The sequence below is a fragment of the Pistacia vera genome, unplaced genomic scaffold (genome assembly GCF_008641045.1).
Source record: "Pistacia vera cultivar Batoury unplaced genomic scaffold, PisVer_v2 Contig117, whole genome shotgun sequence".
In the NCBI taxonomy this organism is placed as follows: Eukaryota; Viridiplantae; Streptophyta; class Magnoliopsida; order Sapindales; family Anacardiaceae; genus Pistacia; species Pistacia vera.
Genome location: NW_022195215.1, coordinates 1,297,943 through 1,324,082, shown reverse-complemented (window position 1 = coordinate 1,324,082; position 26,140 = coordinate 1,297,943). Strand labels below are relative to the sequence as shown.

The 26,140-nt window shown below is 36.5% G+C and overlaps 2 protein-coding genes across 2 annotated transcripts; both read right to left on the bottom strand.

Annotated features, from left to right (window-relative positions):
* Positions 1-1,115: 1,115 nt before the first annotated feature.
* Positions 1,116-5,620, bottom strand: LOC116106896 (YTH domain-containing protein ECT2-like). Its single transcript, XM_031393207.1, has 9 exons — positions 5,384-5,620; positions 4,720-4,796; positions 4,450-4,603; positions 4,252-4,322; positions 3,548-4,144; positions 2,627-3,211; positions 2,330-2,542; positions 2,066-2,212; positions 1,116-1,930 (listed from the first exon to the last, which is right to left on the bottom strand). The coding sequence occupies exons 1-9, from the start codon at positions 5,412-5,414 to the stop codon at positions 1,688-1,690; spliced, it is 2,118 nt and encodes a 705-aa protein (XP_031249067.1). The 5' UTR covers positions 5,415-5,620; the 3' UTR covers positions 1,116-1,687.
* Positions 5,621-15,832: 10,212 nt separating this feature from the next.
* Positions 15,833-16,908, bottom strand: LOC116106426 (subtilisin-like protease SBT3.18). Its single transcript, XM_031392794.1, has 2 exons — positions 16,680-16,908; positions 15,833-16,580 (listed from the first exon to the last, which is right to left on the bottom strand). Exons 1-2 carry the CDS (start codon positions 16,906-16,908, stop codon positions 15,976-15,978), a joined length of 834 nt encoding a protein of 277 aa, XP_031248654.1. The 3' UTR covers positions 15,833-15,975.
* Between the last annotated feature and the right edge of the window lie 9,232 nt (positions 16,909-26,140).

Here is a 26,140-nt window from a genome sequence, read left to right as displayed (position 1 = left end):
CTCGACTAAGCCAAAAATCTGACCTGATTCCAACACCATTGGACCTCCCAACACCACCATCAGCATCCCCTTATCCTTCTAACCAAAACCTCTAACTTTTCCACCCGATTGCACCTTGGCGAGGTGTCAGAACTTAGCTGGAAAGGTGCGACAAAACGCGAAAACCTAAGGGAGAGATGATGATGATCAGCGGGCAATTGTGGTCAGCGATGTTGGAGGTTTTGATGGGGGAAGCTAGTGATGCTATTGGTGGTGTTGGGGGTGGTTTTTGATGTCGAGACCTACCAGAATTTGGATGAAATGCCAATTGAAACTAGGAGTGGCGGTCGACGATTGCGGGGTTCAATCAGAAGGGGAGGTTAGGGGTTTTGATGTGGGGGTTGAGAGGATTGTAAGGGTGGTGCCGGGAGGGATCGACTGCGCCAAGAATAGGCCAGAATGGATTGATATCGCTAGAAGGGTGAATTTGAGAAGTCAAGGGTTATTTTTAAAATTTTCAATGGGGTCAATTTGAAAATTAAAGGGTTATTTTAAAATTTTCATCTTTGAAAGGACTATTTTGGGTTTTAACTATTAGACTAAATAATTTTCTATTAATTTAAGAGTGGAAATCTGTAATTTATGAAATTATGGGTGGGAACTTGAAGATTCGCCAAACCTTGGGTGGGTTGTTTACTCAATCATTTTTATGGCTTCTGTCATTTCACCTATAATATTAATAATCAATAAAAGGTTATTAGCTTTTCACCTTGTTTGGAACTTTGGATTGAGCATCAAAGAAAAGAGACATGACAAGTAGGTAACTACCTACTCTACTATTCTCTCTTTCTATTCCCTTTTGGAGGGTATTGGGAGGAATGAGAATAGGTAAGTATACTGGATTATCTATTTTCCCCACCAACCATAAAGGGAATTAATGGAGTCTCCTAATCCTATCTACAATAATAGTAGGATCTATAAAAAACTGTATGTAGATTGGGAGCTTATTGGGAATGTGGCACCATCCATGGATGTCCCTTCAGAATAATACTATAATTTTAAGCTTTTCGGGATGAAACAAAAATGTAGGCAATTGAAGATTATAATATAACACTGAAACTTACAAAGAAATGATAAACAAAAACAGCTATGATGAGAAGATACTCTATTTCTTTGCTTAATGAAAAAGCTCTCTATTACATTGCAATATTTTTCCCACCTTGCCTCTAGCTCTCACAAAAACCACAAAAAAGGCGAAGCTGCTCCAGATCTAGACTTGCAAGACAGGAAATTACCAAACAGAAAATTAAAACAAAAAACATAATGGAAACATATAAAAAAGCCACTAAAATAGCATCACTAAACCCAAAACCCTAGCGGATAAAAACTTGTTAGAAGAGAACCCACTATTTAGAAAAGAAAAAAAATTAAAAAAAAAAAAAAAGCCCACCATTAAAAGATGGGGCATACTACTTGGATTATGAGAAGCCTAGCCTGCCACACCAATTCTTTAAAAACTCCAAAGTAAACTTCCATCCCTCAATGAAATATTGACTCTCAAAGCAGCAGGATAGATCCGAAATGGCGGCCCTGTGTTATACAGAGAACTGTTCAGAAGTTGGATTCTGTACTATGCCTCAAAACTTCTGTCGGAACTCCTCCCAAGAAGGCTCCAGTTGACCAGACCGCCTTCCAGCACCAGCCGTGGCTAACAACCATTTGCAACTCCATTTGCCAAAACCACCTTCTCTGTGACAACTGGTTTACCACCCTTTTGGGCATCTCCAGTTTTTGCAACTGATCCATTCTCAGTGATCTTCACATCACCGTTAGCCTGAGCAGTGGAAGTAGGTTCTTTGCTCAAATCTGTGGCACCCTCCAATGATTTCTGTGACTTCAGATCACCATTTGAAGCTTCTTTCTTTTCCTCTGTGGGTTTTCCCTCCCACACCTGTGCATTGCAAAGATCAAGAAAATGCAATAAAAAATCAGCCTCGATGAAAACAAAGTCACCAAAAACTCTAAGTAGAAGGTTATCAGGAAAACTGAAAATCAAATTGGTATTCTGGGAAAGGGTATATCATGCCTGTTTCTGAAACTGCTGTTGTTTAGCCTTCTTTTCTTGAATGGTCTTCTGCCGAGCTTCATAAAACCCAAAGTCGTCCAAAATACAAGTTTTACTAGAATGTTCCTTGAATATTTTGATCATTTTAAGTCCCTGTTCTAACTTGACCTGCACAACCCCATTTAAGCTTGCAATTGGAAAAGAGAAGAAAAGAAACAAGACGAAGATAAAAATAAGTGTTCAATTTTTTTTGCTACTATAAGTTACATGTATATCCATAACTACCTCTTGGGTGTCCCTGCTGTTAGTGACCGGCTTGTTCTCATTGTTCTCAAGAGTAATGTGTTTCAACAAACTATTGGGCACATCCTTCACAACATGCCATGTCACTGGGAAACAGCCAGTCCATTTATCTTGTTGCCAATACTCCACATTCTTGTTAAAATCAACAGGTCCTGCCATCTCCGCAAGGCCAACAAATTGCCCACTTGTATTGACCTGTCAAAATTTCAAAAATTAGAGTGAGTACAAAGGAAATTGTAACATCAAATAATTTATAGATTAGTTTCACCAGATTCTCACCGAGAAGAAAAGAAACACAGGGCAGCCACCAGACTTTTGCTGAGCCTCCTGGTATGCGGCATCAAGCTTCTTGTTTCCATTTGGGGTGCTAGCCCAGACATTATACTTGATGCTCTTGTGGACATCATCCTCACTGTATGACTTAATCACAAAGAATTTAGCATTGGTATAATCCTCTGGGAAATCTGCTTTATTGTATTGTTCTCTGTCTGGAATCGCGGTAGTTGCCTTCTCTTCATCAGTAGTTCCATTTGTCTGCACATTCTGCTCTTTGACTGCTAATGCAAGAGGCACTGAGCCCTTCTGGTTCTTAGAACCCTTGGCTCTTGGTCCTCTGTTAAGCTCATTCAAACCATCCATGTTCTCATTACCATAACCAAAGTAACCACGTCCCCTGGTTTTATACTTGCCATCAACAGCCAACCATCCACCACGCCCATTTGTTCGTAAATCATAACCATTGGAACCAAAGCCCATTCCAGATCTAAATGTGTTACCATACTGACCATATAACTTGTTTGGATACATCCTATTCACATTCATAAAACCCTGTGCAGTACCCATTGGTCGAGGTTGGTGCAAACCCTGTAAGTCAAAGAAAAGAAATCTTTCACTTGGCAAACAAAAACAATTACCTCCTTATGATAATACTGCAAAAATTTGAAAAATTATATACACACACATACTTGAGTAACAAAGCAAACAATCAACCGCATAATGTCATACTCATAATTATCAATTTCATCTAATAAAATTTAAATGACAAAAGAATTCAGAGTTGTAATCCTCCACAAATTTTTCCCATAATGTTTGTTCACACTAAGTTTTAATTTTGCCCCTACCAATTTCTTTTTCTGATACATGGGTACACAAACAAAAAAAAAAAAAAAAAAAAAGCAGGTAAAAGTAAATCAAGCATACCATGTAATGAGAATTTGGACGGTAATTTTGATTTCTTGAAGAAGGAACGTTGTTGCCATTTGATATTGAAGTACCGTATGTTGTGCTATTAACTGGCCTATGCTGCGAATCTGGAGTCATTGAGCCATCCAACCATGGGATAGGAGACCGCATTCCATCAAAGCTAAATCTTGGATCTTGATAGCCAGATGCAGGAATACGCCCAGGCAACGAACCCCTTCCATATGTATTATTTGAGTTAAAGGAAGAGGTTTGATATGATGGTTTAAAAGGAGCAGCACCATTACTCCCCTTAACTCCTCCATTTGCAACAGTATTGGATTTCCCATTAGCTGTTTCTACAGGCAAAGTCTTCTGGTCCGGAGCCGCAGAGGTTGAAACATCAGATGGAGGTGGAGCAACAGGATTGGGGGAGTATGGACCACTGGTTGGAGTAAGTGGCTGGAAATAGTGCGGATACTGGTAGTGCTGAGGTCCATATAGCTGACCATCAGTTCCCATGGTTGGAACCGGTGAAGTTGCTGGTGAATATGGCGCATAGGGTGCATATCCATAACCATGGTGATACATAAGAGACCCATTATCCCCATACACTCCCTGATAATATACCATGAGAAAAAAATAAGAATTCGTCAGAACCGAAAATACACTGGGCTAAAACCATCTCAGACACATCAAATCATTTTGGAAGAACGATAACTTACAGATGTCATCTCAACTCCATCTTGACCTACAAATCTGTAGTCCTCCCACTCGTTCACATTCCCCTCGTACCCTACACAAATAATTCATCATGATGATATAGACTATTTAGCACCAAATAAGCCAACCAGAATTCTAATACAACAGAAAAACTCAATAGTAATGAATCTTAAAGGCGAAGTTCAAAAGTTAGCCCTTACCTCCATAGTAGAAAGTAGAAGGATAACCATTAGGGACAAAGCACATGTTGGGATCCACAAAATCATTCAGAAATGGGGTTCCCGACCGCTCTGATGGGATCTGACCCGTCGCAGCATTGCCCGAATCAACAGACCCAAATTGATTGGCTGGAGGCTGTGTAGAAAATCCAAATATTACTGAACCATTAGTCTACATTCATCACAAAATAAATTCCCACTAAATATGTCCCGAAGGCAAAAGCAACAACTACTAAAGCAAGTATAGCCTACCTTCTTGGTAGGTTCAGGAATTTCAAGAGTCTTGGGCTGCGAATCTAACGACAACTTCTGCAGCAAATCTGAAGCTTCTAAAGAAAGCATAGTAAAGGAAAACATATTCTTTTCGATGAATCGTCCAAAAACCAATATTCAAACTACCATCCACTACATGCTCCAGTTACTAGAATTATAATTCAACAAACAAATAACCTATAACCTAGAAAAAAAGTATTCAAACGGTAACAAAACCGCAAGCAGTTCACTATGAATTCAATCATTGAACAATAAAATTCAGATCCTTAACCACAAACAATATTACCAGCATACCAGAAACAAGATAAACAATAGAAATCACAACAGAACATCAAAATTTCAGCAATTGAATCAAAACAAACCATAACTAAACACACCGACATAATAGCACAGACAATATTTCAACAAACCTAAGCATCATACACCTAATAAGAACTCCAACTTTGAAAAACTAACAATCATACACAAAGCAATCACCGCATAAAACCCAATAATTACGGGCAAATCCGTAAATAAAACCGGATCTACACAGCATACAATCAAAATACATTGAAAAACAGAAAAGTAACAAGAACCCAGATGGATCCAGACGCAAAACAAGAAAATTAAAAGTAACCCAAATGGTTATTTTGATAAAGGATACGATCTACAGGAGGAGCAACTGTAGTAGCCATGAATAACACAACAACACAACTAAAACAACAACAAAGAACGGATCTTGATGTTTTGTAATCTTATAAAACCCTAAAAAAAAATTGGGGAAAAAAATTTGGGGTTTAGAACCCTAAAGATAAGTAATTGGAAATGGGTTACTCTTCTCACCAAAGCTCGCTCACACAGCCGCCAAGGGTTTGGGTTTAGCGAAAGAAAAAGAGGGTTTTGTCAATCCAAAAGCGGTGATTCAAATAGCACCACGGACGCCTTCTTTTGGGTCTCACCCGCAGGTATTTTATGATCTCATTACTGTGATATGATTGGTTGGATCTGACACGTGGCGGTCGATGAGTGGGTTTAATTATTCAATTGTTTTTGTTTTATTAGGAGGTGAGGTTGACTTGGGTGCCTTCATGGGTGATGGAGTTTGAGTAGTGGAAATTTCATTTGCAAATCCTGTGGTGCAAGTGTTCGAAACCCTAATTGGAAAGCCACGTGGAGGGTTCCTATTGGGTATATTATTGGGCCTTGAGTGTTCTTCATGGGCCTTGGTGGAGTTAGGAGTGACTCAGAAGAATGATTTTGTTTGCACAGTTTTGTTTAATCTTTTATTTTAGATTTTATTTGTGTTTATAATCATTTAAAAAATCTCTTTTAAGGTGGAAATGAAATTTCACTTTTTTTTTTTTATTGATTTAATAGATAAGACCCTACATTCAATTTCTTTTTACTTTTATCCTCTTCAATTTAGCAACTAGAAAAAACCCTATATAGTGCTTGAATTGTTAGAGTTTGGTCAATTTTAGCTCTTGACGTTGGCACTAGAGTAAATTTTTTTTTTATCTTTTAATTTCTTATTTTTAGAAAATTAAAATAACTCTTAGATACATTTACTATTCTTTCTTTTACATGTATTTTATTTCTTAATTTTGTTAAAAACAATATATTCCTTCCTTTTTAAAAATAAATATAATTACTTGATTTATTTGTTAGATTAAAGAAATTTTAATATTTAAAACTAACACTAATTTGGATAAAAATAACAAATCTAGTGACTCTAATGTTGGAATCACGTGAACTCTAGCACTAGAGTTGTTAGATCGAAGGCATAAAAGTTGAGCAGCGGTAAAAATGGAACAAAAGTAGATAAAAGGTCAGAATTTTTTAAGTTGTTTTTTTTTTTTCTTTTTTTCAATTTTGAGTGTTAATCCCTTTTTATTTAAGTTGGAATTAACAATTTTTTGTTTTTTAAAAGATAATTAGAAGTTAACTAGAATTGAGATATCTAGACAATGTTACACTTGTAGGGTGGCAATACTCTTTATAACTTAGCTGAGGGTGCGTTTGGTTCAAGAAATGTTGTATTTCTAGAATGTTATATTAATTGGAAGATAGATTATCTTGAGGGGGCGTTTGGTTGGGGGTTATGTGGGATTATTATGGTTAAGTCATTTTATATTACTTGATTACCATGTTTGGTTTGCCAAATAATATAATATTTCAGTAATCTTCAAATACTAATAGTGGCTACTGTTGGTAACATTGGAGATAATCTGATTACCTCAATTTTCTTAAATATTATAAGATTATTTAGGTAATCTTTTTTTTTTATAATTCTATCCTTTATTAATAAAATTTTAGGACAATAATGCCCTTATTTTTAAATTTATTTACATGAATATTGTTTTTACCATTTCACCCCATTTAATTAATTTTTTGGACAAAATTACTCTTGAAATTAAAACAAATTTCAACTTACCCAAGCCACCACCCCCACCCGCCTACTGCCAACCAAACCATCGCCGGCTGCCATAGGAAGTCGTCGGAAGTCACCTGGAGTCGTCGTGAGCAGCCCACCGCGACCGAGAGGCCTTGATATGGCCGTTTCTAGCAATATTGATGGCCGAAAAGGCCATATCAGGAGCAGATCTGGCGAAAATGGCTAGATCTCGCCCAGATCTGGCCTGATATGGCCGTTTTCAGCCATCAATATGGCCAGAAACGGCCATATCGAAGCCTCGTGGTCACGGTGAGCTACTCACGGCGATTTTCGGAGACTTTCAGCTGTGGTTTGCGGTGGCGGTAGGGGGTGGGGGTGATTTTGTCATAAATTAAAGTTTTATATAAGCAGGAGTGTTTTAGCTAAATCTAAAATATTAGGGGTTCAAAGAAACTATTCAAAAATTAATAATAAAAATAATATTATATTAATATTTAAAAAGAGGGCAATTTAGTATTTTAAATAATATACCCACCAATTTATTTCCTCTAACCAAACATATTAATATAACATACCCACCAACTAACCAAACACATTTTCCTAAAGATTCCCAATAATCTTCAAGGTAATATAAGATTTCAGTAATCCAACATTTCCAGTAATCCAACATTCCCTGAACCAAACGCCCCTTGAAGATTACTGGGAATGTTATATTAATGACAAGATAGATTATCTTGAAGATTACAAGGAATGTTATATTAAATGTGTTTGGTTAGATTAGAATAAACTGGTGGGTATGTTATATATTATAAATTATTGAATTGCTTTTCTTTTTTAATATTATTATTATTATTTGATTTTTTTTTTTTTTAACCCCCTACGTTTGAGATTTTGCTAAAACACTCAAGCCACAATAGAAGTTTAAAAATTACCCAAAACACCCCAACCCACCAAAAAGTACTGTCGGCCGCCAGCCACCACCAGAATGGCGCATGACTGGCCAGATATGGGCAGTCATGCTTCGATTTGGCCGTTTCCGGCCAGATTAATGGCCAAAAATTGACAAATGGCCTCGGATCTGGCCGGAAACGACCAAATCCATTATGGTTGTGGATTTGGATAGATCTGGCCATTTCCAGCCAAATCCATGGCCGTTAACGGCTAGATCTATTTTGGCCCTTTCTAGGTAGATCCATGGCCATTAACGGCCAACAACCATGGATCTGGTCGTGTTTCTGGCCAGATCCACAGCTATCTATCTGGCTAGAAACGACCAAATCGACGCATGACCTACAAGATTCGGCTAGTCCTACGTCATTTCGACGACAGCTGACGGTGGTGGCGAGCAGCTAGCAGTCCACTTGGGTGGTTGGGATGTTATGGCAGGGTTCACGTAAATTGTTTTCAAAACAAGGACATTATTGTCCAAAAATTTTATACTTAGGGGTAAAATTGAAATGGCAGGGTCCATGTAAATTGTTTTCAAAACAAGGACATTACTGTTTAAAAAATTTATTAATTAGTATACGTTTGGTTTGGGGTCATAAAAGATAACACCAGTAATCTATCTTTTAATCCGATAATTGCCACGTTTGGGTGTTAAGTAATGAAATATTCTAGTAACTGACCAATACCAATAGTGATTATTGTAGATAATATAGGTGGCAATTTGATTACCGTATAAAAAAGTGTTATTTTTTTATTTCTAGGGTAATCCACTGTTCATTCCAATTTTACCCTTAATTAATAAACATTTTGGTGGACACAAATGTTCTCATATGTCTATTAAATAACAATTAGCCCAAATGTGCGAAATGACTTCTATAACCTCATAAATTATTATTTTTTTGGATAGAAATACCCTCACTATTTACATAAATAATACCCAAAACTCCTAACCACCCAAGACGACTACCAATTGTCGGAACTGTGCACGTCGGTTAGATTTGGCCAATTGTGTGCCAATCGGCCGTTTTCAACCAGATCCACGACCATTTGACCCTTTTTGGGCCTTCGATCTAGCAGAAAATAGCCAGATTCGACCGATCGTGCTCCGTTCCAACGACTGATGAAACTGCTGCTGCTGGTGGTTGGCGGCCAGCAGTTGCTTGGGTGGTTAAAGATATTTGTTAAATTATAAACTTTTGTTATTGGGATGTTTTAGCTAAATTGCAAATATAAGGGGTTAAAAAATACTCTAAATAATAATAATATTATTGAAAAAGAAGCAATTAAGTAAAAAACCTCCGATAATATTTATTCTTTCAACCAAAACATCTTAATTATTTATACTCACCATCTAACCAGCATATTATATAACATTTTTCAATAATCTAAAGTAATCTGTCTCAGTGATAGTCCTATATTTTCAATAATAAAAAATTCCCTGATCCAAACGCTAGTTAGGTGTAAATTATAACAAAATAAGATTACCAAGTAATTTAGAATACCTAAGAAAAAAATGGTATTTAAATTACCATATAATCAATAATGATTATTATTGGTATTGGAGTTAGAGGATTATCATAATATTTTATTACTTGACAATCATAAAATGGTAATGTAAGTAGATGATATACTAGAGTAATGGAGAGAACCTTCGGCCAAACACACCCAAAACTCCTAACCACCCAAGACGACACCAATTGTCGGAACTGTGCACGTCGGTCAGATTGGCCAATTGTGTGCCAATCCGGCCGTTTTCAACCAGATTCACACCATTTGACCCTTTTTGGGCCTTCGATCTAGCAGAAAATAGCCAGATTCGACCGATCGTGCGCGTTCCAACGATGAGATAACTGCTGCTGCTGGTGGTTGGCGGCCAGCAGTTGTCTTGGGTGGTTAAAGATATTTGTTTTAAATATAAACTTTTGTTATTGGGATGTTTTAGCTAAATTTGCAATATAAGGGGTTAAAAAATACTCTAAATAATAAAATTTATTGAAAAAGAGGACAATTAAGTAAAAAAACCTCCGATAAATTTTATTCCTTTCAACCAAACATCTTAATTATTTATACCACCAATCTAACCAAGCATATTAATAACATTTTTCAATAATCTTCAAAGTAATCTGTCTCAGTGATAGTCCTATATTTTCAATAATAAAAAATCCTTGATCCAAACGCTAGCTTAGGTGTAAAATTAAACAAATTAAGATTACCAAGTAATTTTAGAATACCTAGAAAAATGGTATTTAAATTACACCATATAATCAATAATGATATTATGGTATTGGGTTAGAAGATTATCATAATTTTATTACTTGACAATCAAACATGGTAATGAATGTAAGATGATATACTAGAGTAATGGAGGATAACCTTCGGCCAACACACCTTAATATGACTCTAAGACATTAATTAATGTGAAAATCTATGGTATTAAGTATTGGTCGTTTGTATTTATCATAAAACTTACTTATAGTTGTTACTATGATAACGTGACATGAAATGTTTAAGATGTTACACTACAAAAAAAAAAAAATAAAATCAATACTTATAATTAAACTTGAAAGTTTAAAAACAAACATATCAATCAAATTTGTATATTCAGAAGTATTCATATAACAAATGGATTCAGCTTTCAGATAAAAAAAATGTTACCTTAGTACGTTATTATAATATAAAGTTTAAAATGTAATAAAATAGTAAAAATATTTAAGAACGTGAAAAGAAAATATCTCCTATAATGAATGAGTTTATAGGTCAATTAACATTAGAGTTTTAGAGGGTGTTTGTCTAAGCTTATAAGCTGGTCAAACTTGCTTAAAACTTTAAAATTAAGCTGACTAGTTGTTATAATTTTTTTGAGCTTATAAGTTAAGCTTATAAGCCAAAAAAAATAGTTGGGGGGGGGAGTACCTTTTTTTTTTTTGTTTATAAGCACTTTGTTATAAGCTAGTTTGACCAAATATTTACCACATATCCTTGTTAATTTTAAAATTCTATAGTATGCTCTGTGTTGTAGTACCTTTTTTAGTATTTTATAATAAAAATACTTATAAACCACATTTTACCAAACACGTCAATTACTTATCAGTCCTTATAAGTACTTTACCAACAAGTATTGCTTAAATTTCATGCTTTAGTTATTTTGCTTTAGCATTGTTGCTTATAAGTTAATTTCATAGCTCAGACCAACCCCTTAGGGTATGTTTTGAAATATCGTGATACCCGTTATTTTTGGGGTGGATCAGGTGAGGTACCTGCACAAAATTCACCACAACGCAACCCACCACTCGTCTAATATAATTTAGCCGCACCGCACGAGCGACGAGGAGAAGCCTGGCCCCACAGACACACACGCTCCCCGTCAGCAGACTCAACCACGAAAGGCACCGCAACAAGCTCAAATTCACAAATTTTGGATATAAAAACAAAAATTCATAATCACCGATAGACATGACACATCATGAATCTAAACCCAACCTTTACCAAAACCGTAGAGCCACTGTAGCCAAAATCCAATCCAATTACATTATGCTTTTCTCATTAAAACAGGCATAGGAGATACCTGCCAGACGGCGGTGGCTGCTTATCTTTCTCCTCTTTGGTTTCTCAATTCCCGTTCAACGAAGCCCAGGTTTGTCTGTCTTGTTACATGTGTGCGTATCAGTCTAATGTACAATTTAGGACAGCTGCATGCTTCACTCAAACTCAGCATAATCTGCGAGTTTTTCAAATGGGGAAAAAGGTAGTATGTTTTTTTGCTAAATTTCAACAATGTATTTGAACACTCTATAAATCAAGAGAAAAAGTTATATGTGTTTTAGTCTTTATAAGGCAACCATATATGTTTGTTTGGATTTGGTTTGGAGTTAATATTGGTAACGGTGATTGTGGGTCCATCGTACCTGCATGACCAGGTACGGGTGGTGTATCCTTTTACTCGTTCACATTTTTACCTCAAGCTTGGTATCCATTTGACCCGTACTTTCATTACCCGGCCGTACCCACTCGGGTGCCTTTTGCTTGGTCTACCCATGGGTGCATTTGGTACGTTGCACTAGAAAACTGAATATTTTGTGTTGAGTTGGAGTGGATTAAATTAATATTGTCCCTTGGTACAAAACGGACTAAATATGTAAGCAATTATTTAAAAAAATCTAATTATATAAAAATTAAATTAGTGAAATATTTAAGAATCTAAATTATAATAATAAACCTTTAATAACAATTTTGAATAGTAATTTTTTTTTTTTTACATAATTATAGTTTAATATAATAATAAAAAACTATTAATTAATTTAAACAGTTAATTAATAATTTTGTTTAACAAAATTGTTTTTATATATAAAAAAAAAAAGTAAATAAATAAGAAGCTCAGTAAACCCAGGGTGGGGCGCTGGTTCTTTTTCTTCATTAGTAGTGATTAGGAACCCAACCCGATTACCTGGCTAAGGGGTGGGTTCGTTGATCGGTTAAACTGACGATTTAACCGTGATAATATTTTAAAATCTAACAACCACACCTCTGATAATACCATCAATCCCTAAGGTTTGAATTCTATCAAACACACCCTTCGATAGTTAGGTTATTGATTTTTTACCAAATTCTGACGTAAAAAATTCATCTGACACCACCATTTTAACACCACCTCGACTCTATAAAACCCCTAATCTTGACACTTGGTAGTCCACGTTTATCGTCGCGATTGGGTTGATTTTTAGCCAAATTCGATTGATTCGACGTAAAAAATACAATTAAACACACCTCTTGAACCACAATCTCCACTCTACAAAACTTCTAACCTGACAATCAAATTAGGGATTGTAGGAGTAGTTAAAAGCGGTAACCGAGTTGGAGAAGGCCCTGTTCTATCACAATCATTTAAACCGGTCATCTGGGCGGGGTTCTATCACTGCAATTATGCCGCCAAAATTGCATCAGTTTGCCAAAGTTGTAGCAAAACATGTGAATAAATAAAAAGAATTGTAGCGCTACTGTTTGTGAGCTTAGTGTATCATGGCAGAAAAACCTGATGGGGTTGGTACCAAAACCCGACATATTGGATGGGAAATATTTGAAAAAGTAAAAAATAAGTTTTGGGGCGGGAGGAAGCGTTGTAAAATCTGGTTTCGTCCTCGTCCTCGTTAAAAAATTATAATACATTAATATATGTTAGGGCCAAAAATTGTCCTTGGCCCAAATAGGAAACGGGCTCGATACTGAAGAAGAAACCAGGCCCAATCCTGATAGACCCAACCAGATGGCCCATTCGGTACAAGATATAGCCAGCCCAAACCACGTGGGCACGAGCCTCCTAATCCCAGTCCATTTCCTAGGTCAATGGGCAAATCTAGGCCCACAACCCCCTCAGAATACTTCCTACTGATCAATCTCCATTCAAGGTCGCCTTCCTATTCCTGATCACTTTCCTACTCGGAGTTACTTTCTAATCAGAATCACCTTCCTATCCGGACACTGGTAAGACAGCTTACCACAGCCCTAATTCTTCTAGGGTTTGCATCAGAGTCATACTAGGACTCCCTACTTCTACCAAGATTGGGAGACCAGACGACCACTATATAAACAGAGGCCAGCCCTCTCACAAGGGACAGGGGACATTACACCTTCACACTGAAAGCTCTGACTTGAGAGCTCCCCATCACCACCATAGTCACAGTCCCGCTAAACTTCGGTAACTTCTACTCCCTAGCCCTCACTATATAGTATCTCTCAGCCTTGCTGACTGAGCGTCGGAGTGCCTACGGCAAACACCACCCGGTGCTTCCCGTTCGCTTCACGGGTGTTTCTCTACGTGTGCAGGTACAGCGGATCGCTAGTGGCCTAACCTCACGGGATCAGACCCCCCTTCCGTACAGATAGATTTTTACGTCTACAATATACATAATTAAATTTATTAAAAAATTATAAAAAGAAATCCGGAGATTTACAAGGGGACGGGTTTTTCATTCCCTTCGGGAATACGCGCCCCGATCCCAGCTCTAGAAAATCTGAGGTTGAGACAGGTGATGGAGAGAGCAATATCTTGACAAAGATGGGGAATGTACCAGAAATTGCCACCCTACTTGATCTATAGTGCGACCAAACAGAGCTAATTGTGGGAGAAATCGTTTTATATGAGAAAAATACTTAGATCAATCCTTTGTCTAACTCTTTGTTTTCGTCCACTAAATCCTATTCTTTCAAATAATAGGAAATACTCTTTATTTTAACATTAAAAAAAAAAAAAAAAAAAAAGGTCACTGATTCTTACTTTTTGAAAAGACAATAGCCCTGAATTATTAGCCTAGATAATAGGAAGAAAAAAAAAGATTTTTCTTGTCTTCCCTTTACACAACAATCATCTTCTTCCTCCGAGCACTGCCACCAAATTATAATACGAATTTTCCAACAGTCCACAATCAATCAACGATTTCGATCTCAAAGCCCAAATGCCCAAAAACGGATTTTGTTTGTTTTCAAACCTTTGATACACATCAAAGAAGAAAAAAAAAAAAATCCATGCCAAATGCCATTTTGCACCTTCAAATTTTCACCATAACCATCTACACATCTTCGTTAGAACCACCTGCACTAGTGTTTTTTTCTTTTATTGGTATCTAGAAGTATTTGAGCCAGTTTGTATGCATCTCGATTATTCTTCTGAGACCTTGAAGTTAACAGTCAGGTAAACATCTAGTAGCTATTCTTTATTAATAGTTATGAACTCATGACCTCTTAAGTAATACGCTTAAGAGTCTCAAGCGAACCGTCGAATTATCTAGAGATAGTTACACTAGTACTTTTATCAGTCCATAAACCCAGCCATATTACATACAATATACACCAAATCGAAATTCACACCCAATGGCAGATTAACTTATGCCTCATATTAGGGGCAAAAAAAAAAAAAAAAAATCACAGCTATCACCCACTGCCATAGCCAATTCAGATTCAAAGCAAACAAACCATGGCAAAATTTCACACAAAATCATTATTAAAAAATTCAGCTAAACCCTTAGGGATGAAATTGTTATTTTCCCGGAGTCTAGTCCAAGTGTTTAAAACTTCTGGATCTTATTAGACCTAAACCTTTGGAGTAAATAATAACTCGAACACATCCCACAAAACTTTCCAAATTTCAAATCAAAGTTTTTAATTTCATCCCCTCAAATTTCATATTTTCTTTGACCTTCCACGTTTATTTTATTGAACGTAACAATTTGGCTCTTCCAAAGTTAAAAAAATTATTTTCTATAATACGATCCTATTCATTCGTTTGACTTTATCTCTGGCCCCCCTGAACGATATTTCAAAAACTACAAATATATACTAAGAAAACGAGTAAATGACTTTTTCCCACCAAAATAATAGTTTAATGACACTTTTTCACCTATAGATTTTTAAAATACTAATTTATTATTCAAATTTATATTCTGTTTCTGATTCTGGTATTGTTACGACGTCACACCACCACTATTCTCTTCCCTGATCATTACTCACAAAAACTCTTCAAACCCTACTCCTGTCGACCCTACCAATCGTCGGCAATTGAGCGATTAGGGTTTGAGTAACCGCCCCTCCCAAGCCAAATTCCTATCAATGCCAACAACTAAAATTCAACATTCCACCAGCAAAAGGACATCTTGGACCGAGTTTGCTCTTTATTTGCTATAGGAATATAAATTTAGATAATAAAGTAGTATTTTAAAAGTTTATGGGTACAAAAGTGTCATTAAGACATTATTTGAGTGGGAAAAAGTGGTCGACTCTAAAAAAACTGATGATGATCGTATATTTATATGATTCCCACAAACACCACCAACTTCAAGAAGCAAATTAAACTTTCATTATTTTAGAATCAAATGCATAAACACACATAGTTTATTCTCAATAATATGCTTTGAAGCTGCTAATTAGATGCCAGTATAAGAGTTGAGCTCATTGCAATCCAGAGTGTTGTTGACATGCACAACCAGTGGACTCCTAACATAATGGAACCCATCTGACCAAACTATCTCTCCAAAATCATATCTCCCTTCTGACTTCTTCACTGCTCTCACCGTCACATAATATGACACTTCTTCCCTCAACACTGTGAATATCAATGTTCTTGGCCACACCATTACCTCCACTCCATCAGGCTTCACAATGCTAGCAAAGTATATCGCATTCCTGTTTCGACCGACGTTTCGCACCGTCCTTTTGACAGTCGTTGTCGACCGAAGATTCGAAACTGTGATCGATGGATAGTTTATGTTTGCAGTCTTGGCTTTGTTTCGCTTTGAGCTGCATCTTGTGTCCATTCCAGGAGTGGGAAGAACTATTTTCTTGATTTTGTCTTGGCTGTATCCAATGTTGCATAGAAAGGAAATGTAATCGTTTGGTTTTATGTCGTAAACTAGCCCCGGATCCATCGCTCTTAGGGGGTTCAAATGGCCTGCTCCTACGTCAAAGGGATTAGACTCTTGCATTGATCCACCATCAAGGATTGTGTCGAGTGTCGAGTCCCTAGTACAAGCTGAATATCACGAATAAAAAAAATATATATTTATAATCTTAACGCATATCCTTAAGACATTTGTTAATATAATCTGCTAACTGGTTGTTTAATTACAACCTGTGGTCATAAGAGCGGATCTAATAACTGCAGGTGACCAATTGGGGTGCGCAGATTTGATTAGGGCAACTACTCCAGATACATGGGGGCATGACATTGATGTTCCTGATTGAAAATTCCACTTCACGGAGCGACGATCTTCCGGTAACAGAGTTGGAGGAGTTTTGGGAGGCCATGCTGCTAATATACCAATTCCAGGAGCAGTAATGTCTGGCTGTAAATTATACATAAGAAGCTAGAATTAACTACTATTCATTTTCTCTTAAGTTTTAGCTAGTGATGAAATAGATCTCAAATCATTTAAAGCACAAAGCAAATATTGAGCGCAGTAATGTCTGGCTGTTAACAATATATGGGGGACAAAATGACAAATTGAGGTTTTGTAGTGATCATTCAAGAAATGCAATTTTTTCTGAGTTTTTTTTTTTTTTTTTGCAAATTGACAAAATACATATGCAATTATTAAAGCACAAAGGCAATTAAACCTATTATGAAAAGAGAAAAGGATACATCATGATTAGCTAGGAACGTATAATTATAGTTTAATATAATAATTAAAAACTATTTAATTTTAAACAGTTAATTAATAATTTTGTTTAACGAAAATTGTTTTTAAAAAAAAAAAAAAGTAATTAAATAAGAAGCTCAGTAAACCCAGGGTGGGGCGCTGGTTCTTTCTTTAATTAGTTAGTGATTAGGAACCCAACCCAGATTCACTGGCTAAGGGGGCTGGGTTTCGCTTGATCGGTTAAACTGACGATTAACCCGTGATAAATATTTAAAATCTAACAACCACCCTCTGATAAATACCATCAACCCTAAGGTTTGAATTCTCAAACACACCCGCGATAGTTAGGTTATTGATTTTTTCAACCAAATTCTGACGTAAAAAATTCATCCGACACCACCATTTTAACACAAACCCCACTCTATAAAACCCCTCTAATTGACACTGGTAGTCCCTGTTATCGTCGCGATTGGGTTGATTTTCTAGCCAAATTCGATTGATTCGACGTAAAAAATACAATTAAAAACCACCTCTTGAACACCAATCTCACTCAAAAACTCTCTAACCCGACAATCAAATTAGGGATTGTAGGAGTAGTTAAAAGCGGTAACCGAGTTGGAGAGGCCTGTCTATCAAATCATTAAACCGGTCATTGGGCGGGGTTCCTAATCACTGCAATTGCCGCCAAAATTGCATCCAGTTGCCCAAATTGTAGCAAAACATGTGAATAAAATAAAAAGATATTGTAGCGCTACTGTTTGTGAGCTTAGTGTTAATCATGGCAGAAAAACCTGATGGGGTTGGATACCAAAACCCGACATTATTGGATGGGAAAATTTGAAAAAGTAAAAATAAGTTTTGGGGCGAGGGTGGATGAGCGTTGTAAAATCTGGTTTCGCCTCGTCCTCGTTAAAAAATTAATACATTAATATATGTTAGGGCCAAAAATGTCCTTGGCCCAATAGGAAAACGGGCTCGATACTGAAGAAGAAGCCAGGCCCAATCCTGATAGACCCAACCAGATTAGGCCCATTCGGTACAAGATATAGCCAGCCCAAACCACGTGGGACCGGCCTCCTAATCCCAGTCCATTTCCTAGGTCAATGGGCAAATCTAGAGCCCACAACCCCCTCAGAATACTTCCTACTCCTGATCAATCTCCCATTCAAGGTCGTTCCTATCCTGATCACTTTCCTACTCGGAGTTACTCTCCTAATCAGAATCACCTTCCTATCGGACACTGGTAAGACAGCTTACCACAGCCCTAATTCTTTAGGGTTTGCATCAGAGTCACTAGGACTCCCTACTTCTACCAAGATTGGGAGACCAGACGACCACTATATAAACAGAGGGCAGCCCTCTCACAAGGGACAGGGACATTACACCTTCACACTGAAAGCTCTGACTGAGAGCTCCCCATCAACACCATAGTCACAGTCCCTGACAAACTTCCGGTAACTTTACTCCCTAGCCCTCACTATATTAGCCTCTCTCAGCCTTGTGACTTGGACGTCGGAGTGCTACGGCAAACACCACCCCGGTGCTTCCCGTTCGCTCACGCGTGGGTTCTCTACGGTGGCAGGTACAGCGGATCGCTAGTGGCCTTAACTCACGGGACAGACCCCCCTTCCGTACAGATAGATTTTTACGTTACAATATACATAATTAATATTTTATTAAAAAATATAAAAAGAAATCGGAGATTTACAAGGGGACGGGTTTTCATTCCTTCGGGAATACGCGCCCGATCCCAGCTCTAGAAAATCTGAGGTTGAGACAGGTGATGGAGAGAGCAATATCTTGACAAAGATGGGGAATGTACCAGAAATGCCAACCCTACTGATCTATAGTGCGACCAAACAGAGCTAATTGTGGGCCGAAATCGTTTTATATGAGAAAAATACTTAGATCAATCCTTTGTCTAACTCTTTGTTTTCGTCCACTAAATCCTATCTTTCAAATAATAGGAAATACTCTTTATTTTAACATTAAAAAAAAAAAAAAAAAAAAGGTCACTGATTCTTACTTTTGTGAAAAGACAAATATGCCCTGAATTATTAGCCCAGATAATAGGAAGAAAAAAAAAGATTTTCTTGTCTTCCCTTTATCACAACAATCATCTTTTCTCCTGAGCACTGCCACCAAATTATAATACGAATTTTTCCAACAGTCCCACAATCAATCAACGATTTCGATCTCAAAGCTCAAATGCCCAAAAAACGGATTATGTTTGTTTTCAAACCTTTGATACACATCAAAGAAGAAAAAAAAAAAATCCATGCACAATGCCATTTTGCACCTTCAAATTCACATAAATCCTTACACATCTTCGTTAGAACCACCTGCACTAGTGTTTTTTTCTTTATTGGTATCGAAGTATTGAGCCAGTTTGTATGCATCTCGATTATCATAATATTTTATTACTTGACAATCAAACATGGTAATGTAATGTAAGATGATATACTAGAGTAATGGAGGATAACCTTCGGCCAAACACACCCTTAATATGACTCTAAGACATCTAATTAATGTGAAAATCTATGGTATTAAGTATTGGTCGTTTGTATTTATCATAAAACTTAATCATTATAGTTGTTACTATGATAACGTGACATGAATATGTTTTAAGATGTTTACACTACAAAAAAAAAAAAAATAAATCAATACTTATAATTAAACTTTGAAAGTTTAAAAACAAACATATCAATCAAATTTGTATATTCAGAAGTATTCATATAACAAATGGATTCAGCTTTCAGATAAAAAAAATGTTACCTTAGTACGTTATTATAAATATAAAGTTATAAAATGTAATAAAATAGTAAAAATATTTAAGAACGTGAAAAAGAAAATATCTCCTATAATGAATGAGTTAATAGGTCAATTAACATTAGAGTTTTAGAGGGTGTTTGTCTAAGCTTATAAGCTGGTCAAACTTGCTTATAAACTTTAAAATTAAGCTGACTAGTTTGTTTATAATTTTTTTGAGCTTATAAGTTAAGCTTATAAGCCAAAAAAAATAAGTTGGGGGGGAGGTACCTTTTTTTTTTTTTGTTTATAAGCACTTTGCTTATAAGCTAGTTTGACCAAATATATTACCACATTATCCTTGTATAATTTTAAAATTCTATAGTATGCTCTTGTTTAATGTAGTACCTTTTTTAGTAATTTTATAATAAAATATACTTATAAACCACATTTTACCAAACACGTCAATTACTTATCAGTCACTTATAAGTACTTTAACCAAACACGTAATTGCTTAAAATTTCAAATGCTTATAAGTTAATTTTAGCTTATAAGCAATTGTTGCTTATAAGTTAATTTTCATAAGCTCAGACAAACACCCCCTTAAAGGGTATGATTAAAATTTGAAAATATCAAGTGATACCCGTTATTTTTGTGGGTGGATCAGGTGAGGTACCTGCACAAAATTAAAAAAAAAAAAATGATAATAATAATTTAGAAAAAAAAATCCACCATCATCAGCTAAACCCTTGATTCCCAACAACCAGTTCACTTAAGCTATAATTAAGAGAACCCAGATTTTCACAGTGACGAGATTCTGAATTTCGAGCGCTGAAGTCTTCTTAGACACATTCACATGACCACCTCTATCGGTAGAGCTACTCAAGCCACTGAAATTTTGGCTTCTCTTAAATCAGAAACAAAATTTTGGATAATAAAAACAAAATTCATAATCACCGATAGACATGACACATCATGAATCTAAACCCAACCCTTTATCCAAAACCGTAGAGCCACTGTAGCCAAAATCCAATCCAATTACATATATGCTTTTCTCATTAAAACAAGGCATAGGAGATTACCTGCCAGACGGCGGTGGCTGCTTTATCTTTCTCCTCTTTGGTTTCTCAATTCCCGTTCAACAGAAGCCCAGGGTTTGTCTGTCTGTTTGTTAACATGTGTGCGTATCAGTCTAAATATAAAGAGTACGAATTTGATCACGTGCATTTTGCTTCAGCAATAAACTCAAAACCGCATAATCTGCGAGTTTTTCAAATGGGGAAAAAGGTAGTATGTTTTTTTGTTTGCACATATTTCAACTAATATTTGAAGTTTATTGAACACTCTATAAACTCAAGAGAAAAAGTTAGTATGTTGTTTTAGTCTTCTATAAGGCAATCATATATGTTTGTTTGGATTTGGATTTGGATGTAATATTAGGTAATCGGTGATCTGTGGGTCCATCCATACCCGCATGACCAGGTATGGGTGGTGTATTCCTTTACTCGTTCACATTTTTGACCTGCAAGCTTGGTATCCATTTGACCCGTACCTATCATTACCCGGCTCGTACCCACTCGACGTGCCTGTTTGCTTGGTCTACCCATGGGTGCATTTGGTACGTTGCACTAGACTAAACTGAATATTTTGTGTTGAGTTGGAGTGGATTAAATTTAATATTGTCCCTTGGTACAATAACGGACTAAATATGTAAGCAATTATTTAAATAAAATCTAATTATATAAAAATTAAATTAGTGAAATATTTAAGAAATCTAAATTAATAATAATAAACCTTTTAAATAACAATTTTGAATACGTAATTTTTTTTTTTTTACATAATTATAGTTTAATATAATAATATAAAAACTATTAATTAATTTAAACAGTTAATTAATAATTTGTTTAACGAAAAATTGTTATTATAATAAAAAAAAAAAAGGTAAATTAAATAAGAAGCCGAGTAAACCCAGGGTGGGGCGCTGGATTCTTTTTCTTCGATTAGTTAGTGATTAGGACACCAACCCGATTCACCTGGCTAAGGGGGTTGGGTTTCGGCTTGATCGGTTAAACTGACGATTTAACCCGTGATAAATGATTTTAAAATCTAACAACCACACCTCTGATAAATACCATCATCCTAAAGGTTTGAATTCTATCAAACACACCCTTGCGATAGTTAGGTTATTGATTTTTTCAACCAAATTCTGACGTAAAAAATTCATCCTGACACCACCATTTAACCACCAACCTCCCTCTATAAAACCCCTCTAATCTTGACAATGGTAGTCCACTGTTTATCGTCGCGATTGGGTTGATTTTCTAGCCAAATTCCGATTGATTCCGACGTAAAAAATAACTTAAACACCACCTCTTGAACCACCAATCTCCACTCTACAAAAATCTTCTAACCCTGACAATCAAATTAGGGAGTGAGGATAGTTAAAAGCGGTAACCGAGTTGGAGAAGGCCCTGATCTATCAATCATTTAAACCGGTCAATCTGGGCGGGGTTCCTAATCACTGCATTAGTGCCGCCAAAATTGCTATCCAGTGACCCAAAGTTGTAGCAAAACATGTGAATAAATAAAAAAGATTTGTAGCGCTATTGTGAGCTTAGTGTTAATCATGGCAGAAAAACCTGATGGGGTTGGATACCAAACCCGACATATTGGATGGGAATATTTGAAAAAGTAAAAATTAAGTTTTGGGGGAGGGTGGAAGCGTTGTAAAATCTGGTTTCGTCCTCGTCCTCGTTAAAAAATTATAATACATTAAATATGTTAGGGCCAAAAATTGTCCTTGGCCCAAATAGGAGAAAACGGGCTCGATACTGAAGAAGAAGCCAGGCCAATCCTGATATGACCCAACCAGATTAGGCCCATTCGGACAAGATATAGCCAGCCCAAACCACGTGGGCACGAGCCTCCTAATCCCAGTCCATTTCCTAGGTCAATGGGCAAATCTAGAGCCACAAACCCCCTCAGAATACTTTCCTCATCTGATCAATCTCCATTCAAGGTGCCTTCCTATCCTGATCACTTTCCTACTCGGGAGTTACTCTCCTAACAGAATCACCTTCCTATCCGGACACTGGTAAACAGCTTACCACAGCCCTAATTCTTCTAGGGTTTGCATCAGAGTCATACTAGGACTCCCTACTTCTACCAAGATTGGGAGACCAGACGACCATATATAAACAGAGGCCAGCCTCTCCACAAGGGACAGGGGACATTACACCTCACACTGAAAGCTCTGAATTGAGAGCTCCCCATCACCACCATAGTCACAGTCCCTGACTAAACTTCCGGTAAACTTTACTCCCTAGCCCTCTATATTAGTCTCTCAGCCTTGCTGACTTGAGCGTCGGAGTGCTACGGCAAACACCACCCCGGTGCTTCCCGTTCGCTTCAAGCGTGTGTTTCTTACGTGTGCAGGTACAGGGACGCTAGTGGCCTTAACCTCACGGGATCAGACCCCCCTTCCGTACAGATAGATTTTTAACGTTCACATATACATAATTAATATTTATTAAAAAATATAAAAAGAAATCGGAGATTACAAGGGGACGGGTTTTTCATTCCTCGGGAATACGCGCCCCGACCAGCTCTAGAAAATCTGAGGTTGAGACAGGTGATGGAGAGAGCAATATCTTGACAAAGATGGGGAATGTACCAGAAATTGCCAACCTACTTGATCTATAGTGCGAACAAACAGAGCTAATTGTGGGCCAGAAATCGTTTTATATGAGAAAAAATACTTGATCAATCCTTTGTCTAACTCTTTGTTTTCGCCACTAAATCCTATCTTTAAATAATAGGAAATACTCTTTATTTTAACATTAAAAAAAAAAAAAAAAAAAGGTCACTGATTCTTACTTTTGTGAAAAGACAAAATGCCCTGAATTATTACCTAGATAATAGAAGAAAAAAAGATTTTTCTTTGTCTTCCCTTATCACAACAATCATCTTCTTCCTCCTGAGCACTGGCACCAAATTATAATACGAATTTTTCAAATTCCCCACAATCAATCAACGATTTCGATCTCAAAGCCAAATGCCCAAAAAAGGATTTGTTTGTTTTCAAACCTTGATACACATCAAAGAAGAAAAAAAAAAAATCCATGCCAAATGCCATTTTGCACCTTCAAATTTCACCATAACCATCTACACATCCGTTAGAAACACCTGCACTAGTGTTTTTTTTTTTTGGTTATTGAAGTATTTTGAGCAGCAGTTTGTGCATTGATTATTCTTCTGGGACCTGAAGTTAACAGTCAGGTAAACTCTAGTACTATCTTTATTAATAGTTTGAACTCATGACCTCTTAAGTAATACCTTAAGAGTCTCAAAGAACCGTCGAATACTAGAGTAGTACACTAGACTTTATCAGTCCATAAACCCAGCATATTACATAAATATACACCAAACGAAATTCCACACCAATGGCAGATTAACTTATGCCTCATATTAGGCAAAAAAAAAAAAAAAAAATCAAGCTATCACCCACTGCCATAGCCAATTCAGATTCAAAGCAAACAAACCATGGAAATTTCACACAAAATCGTTATTAAAAAATTCAGCTAAACCCTTAGGGATGAAATTGTTATTTTCCCGGGTCTAGTCCAAGTGTTTAAAACTCTGGATCTTATTAGACCTAAACTTTGGAGGAAATATAACTCGAACACATCCCACAAAACTTTCCAAATTTCAAATCAAAGTTTTTAATTTCATCCCTCAAATTTCATATTTTCTTTGACCTTCCACGTTATTTTATTGAACGTAACAATTTGGCTCTTCCAAAGTTAAAAAAATTATTTTCTATAATACATCCTATTCATTCGTTTGACTTTATCTCTGGCCCCCCACGATATTTCAAAAACACAAATATATACTAAGAAAACGAGTAAAGACTTTTTTCCACCAAAATAGTTTAATAACTTTTTCACCTATAGATTTTTAAAATATTATTTATATCTAAATTTATATTTGTTTCTGATTCGGATTGTTACGACGCACACCAACATATTCTCTTCCCTGATATTACTCACAAAAACCTTCAAACCCTACTCCTGTGCCTACACAATGGGCAATTAACATTTGTTTGAGTAACCGCCCCTCCCAAGCAAATCTATCAATGCCAACACTAAAATTCAACATCCACCAGCAAAAGGACATCTTGGACCGAGTTTGCTCTTTATTTGTATGGAATATAAATTTGATAATAAAGAGTATTTTAAAAGTTTATGGGTACAAAAGTGTCATTAAGAACTATTTGAGTGGGAAAAAGTGGTGACATCTAAAAAAACTGATGATGATCGTATATTATATGATTCCCACAAACACCACCAACTTCAAGAAGACAATTAAACTTTCATTATTTTAGAATCAATGCATAAACACACATATTATTCTCATAATATGTTTGAAGCTGCTAATTAGATGCCAGTATAAGAGTTGAGCTCATTGCAATCCAGAGTGTTGTTGACATGCACAACCAGTGGACTCCTAACATAAGGAACCATCTGACCAAACTATCTCTCCAAAATCATATCTCCCTTCTGACTTCTTCACTGCTCTCACCGTACATAAATGACACTTCTTCTCACTCACTGTGAATATCAATGTTCTTGGCCACACCATTACCTCCACTCCATCAGGCTTCACAATGCAGCAAAGTATATCGCATTCCTGTTTCGACCGCGTTTCGCACCGTCCTTTTGACAGTCGTTGTCGACCGAAGATTCGAAACTGTGATCGATGGATGTTTATGTTTGCAGTTTGGCTTTGTTCGGTTGAGCTGCACTTGTGTCCATTCCAGGAGTGGGAAGAACTATTTTCTTGATTTTGTCTTGGCTGTATCCAATGTTGCATAGAAAGGAAATGTAATCGTTTGTTTTTAGTCGTAAACTAGCCCCGGATCCATCGCTCTTAAGGGGTTCAAATGGCCTGCTCCTACGTCAAGGGATTAGACTCTTGCATTGATCCACCATCAAGGATTGGTTCGAGTGTCGAGTCCCTAGTACAAGCTGAATTCACGATAAAAAAAAAATATATTATAATCTTAAGCATATCCTTAAGACATTTGTTAATAAATCTGCTAACTGGTTGTTTAATTACAACCTGTGGTCATAAGAGCGGATCTAATAACTGCAGGTGACCAATTGGGGTGCGCAGATTTGATTAGGGCAACTACTCCAGATACATG

Coding starts and splice junctions, on each gene's coding strand:
- LOC116106896 (XM_031393207.1), bottom strand. CDS start 5,414: ATGGCTACTACAGTTGCTCCTCCTGTAGATC. Junction 3,212..3,547: donor GTCCAAATTCTCATTACATG/GTATGCTTGATT, acceptor TTTGACTTACAG/GGTTTGCACCAACCTCGACC. Junction 2,543..2,626: donor CTGTGTTTCTTTTCTTCTCG/GTGAGAATCTGG, acceptor AAATTTTGACAG/GTCAATACAAGTGGGCAATT.
- LOC116106426 (XM_031392794.1), bottom strand. CDS start 16,908: ATGTATAATTTACAGCCAGACATTACTGCTCCTGGAATTGGTATATTA. Junction 16,581..16,679: donor ATCCGCTCTTATGACCACAG/GTTGTAATTAAA, acceptor CGTGATATTCAG/CTTGTACTAGGGACTCGACA.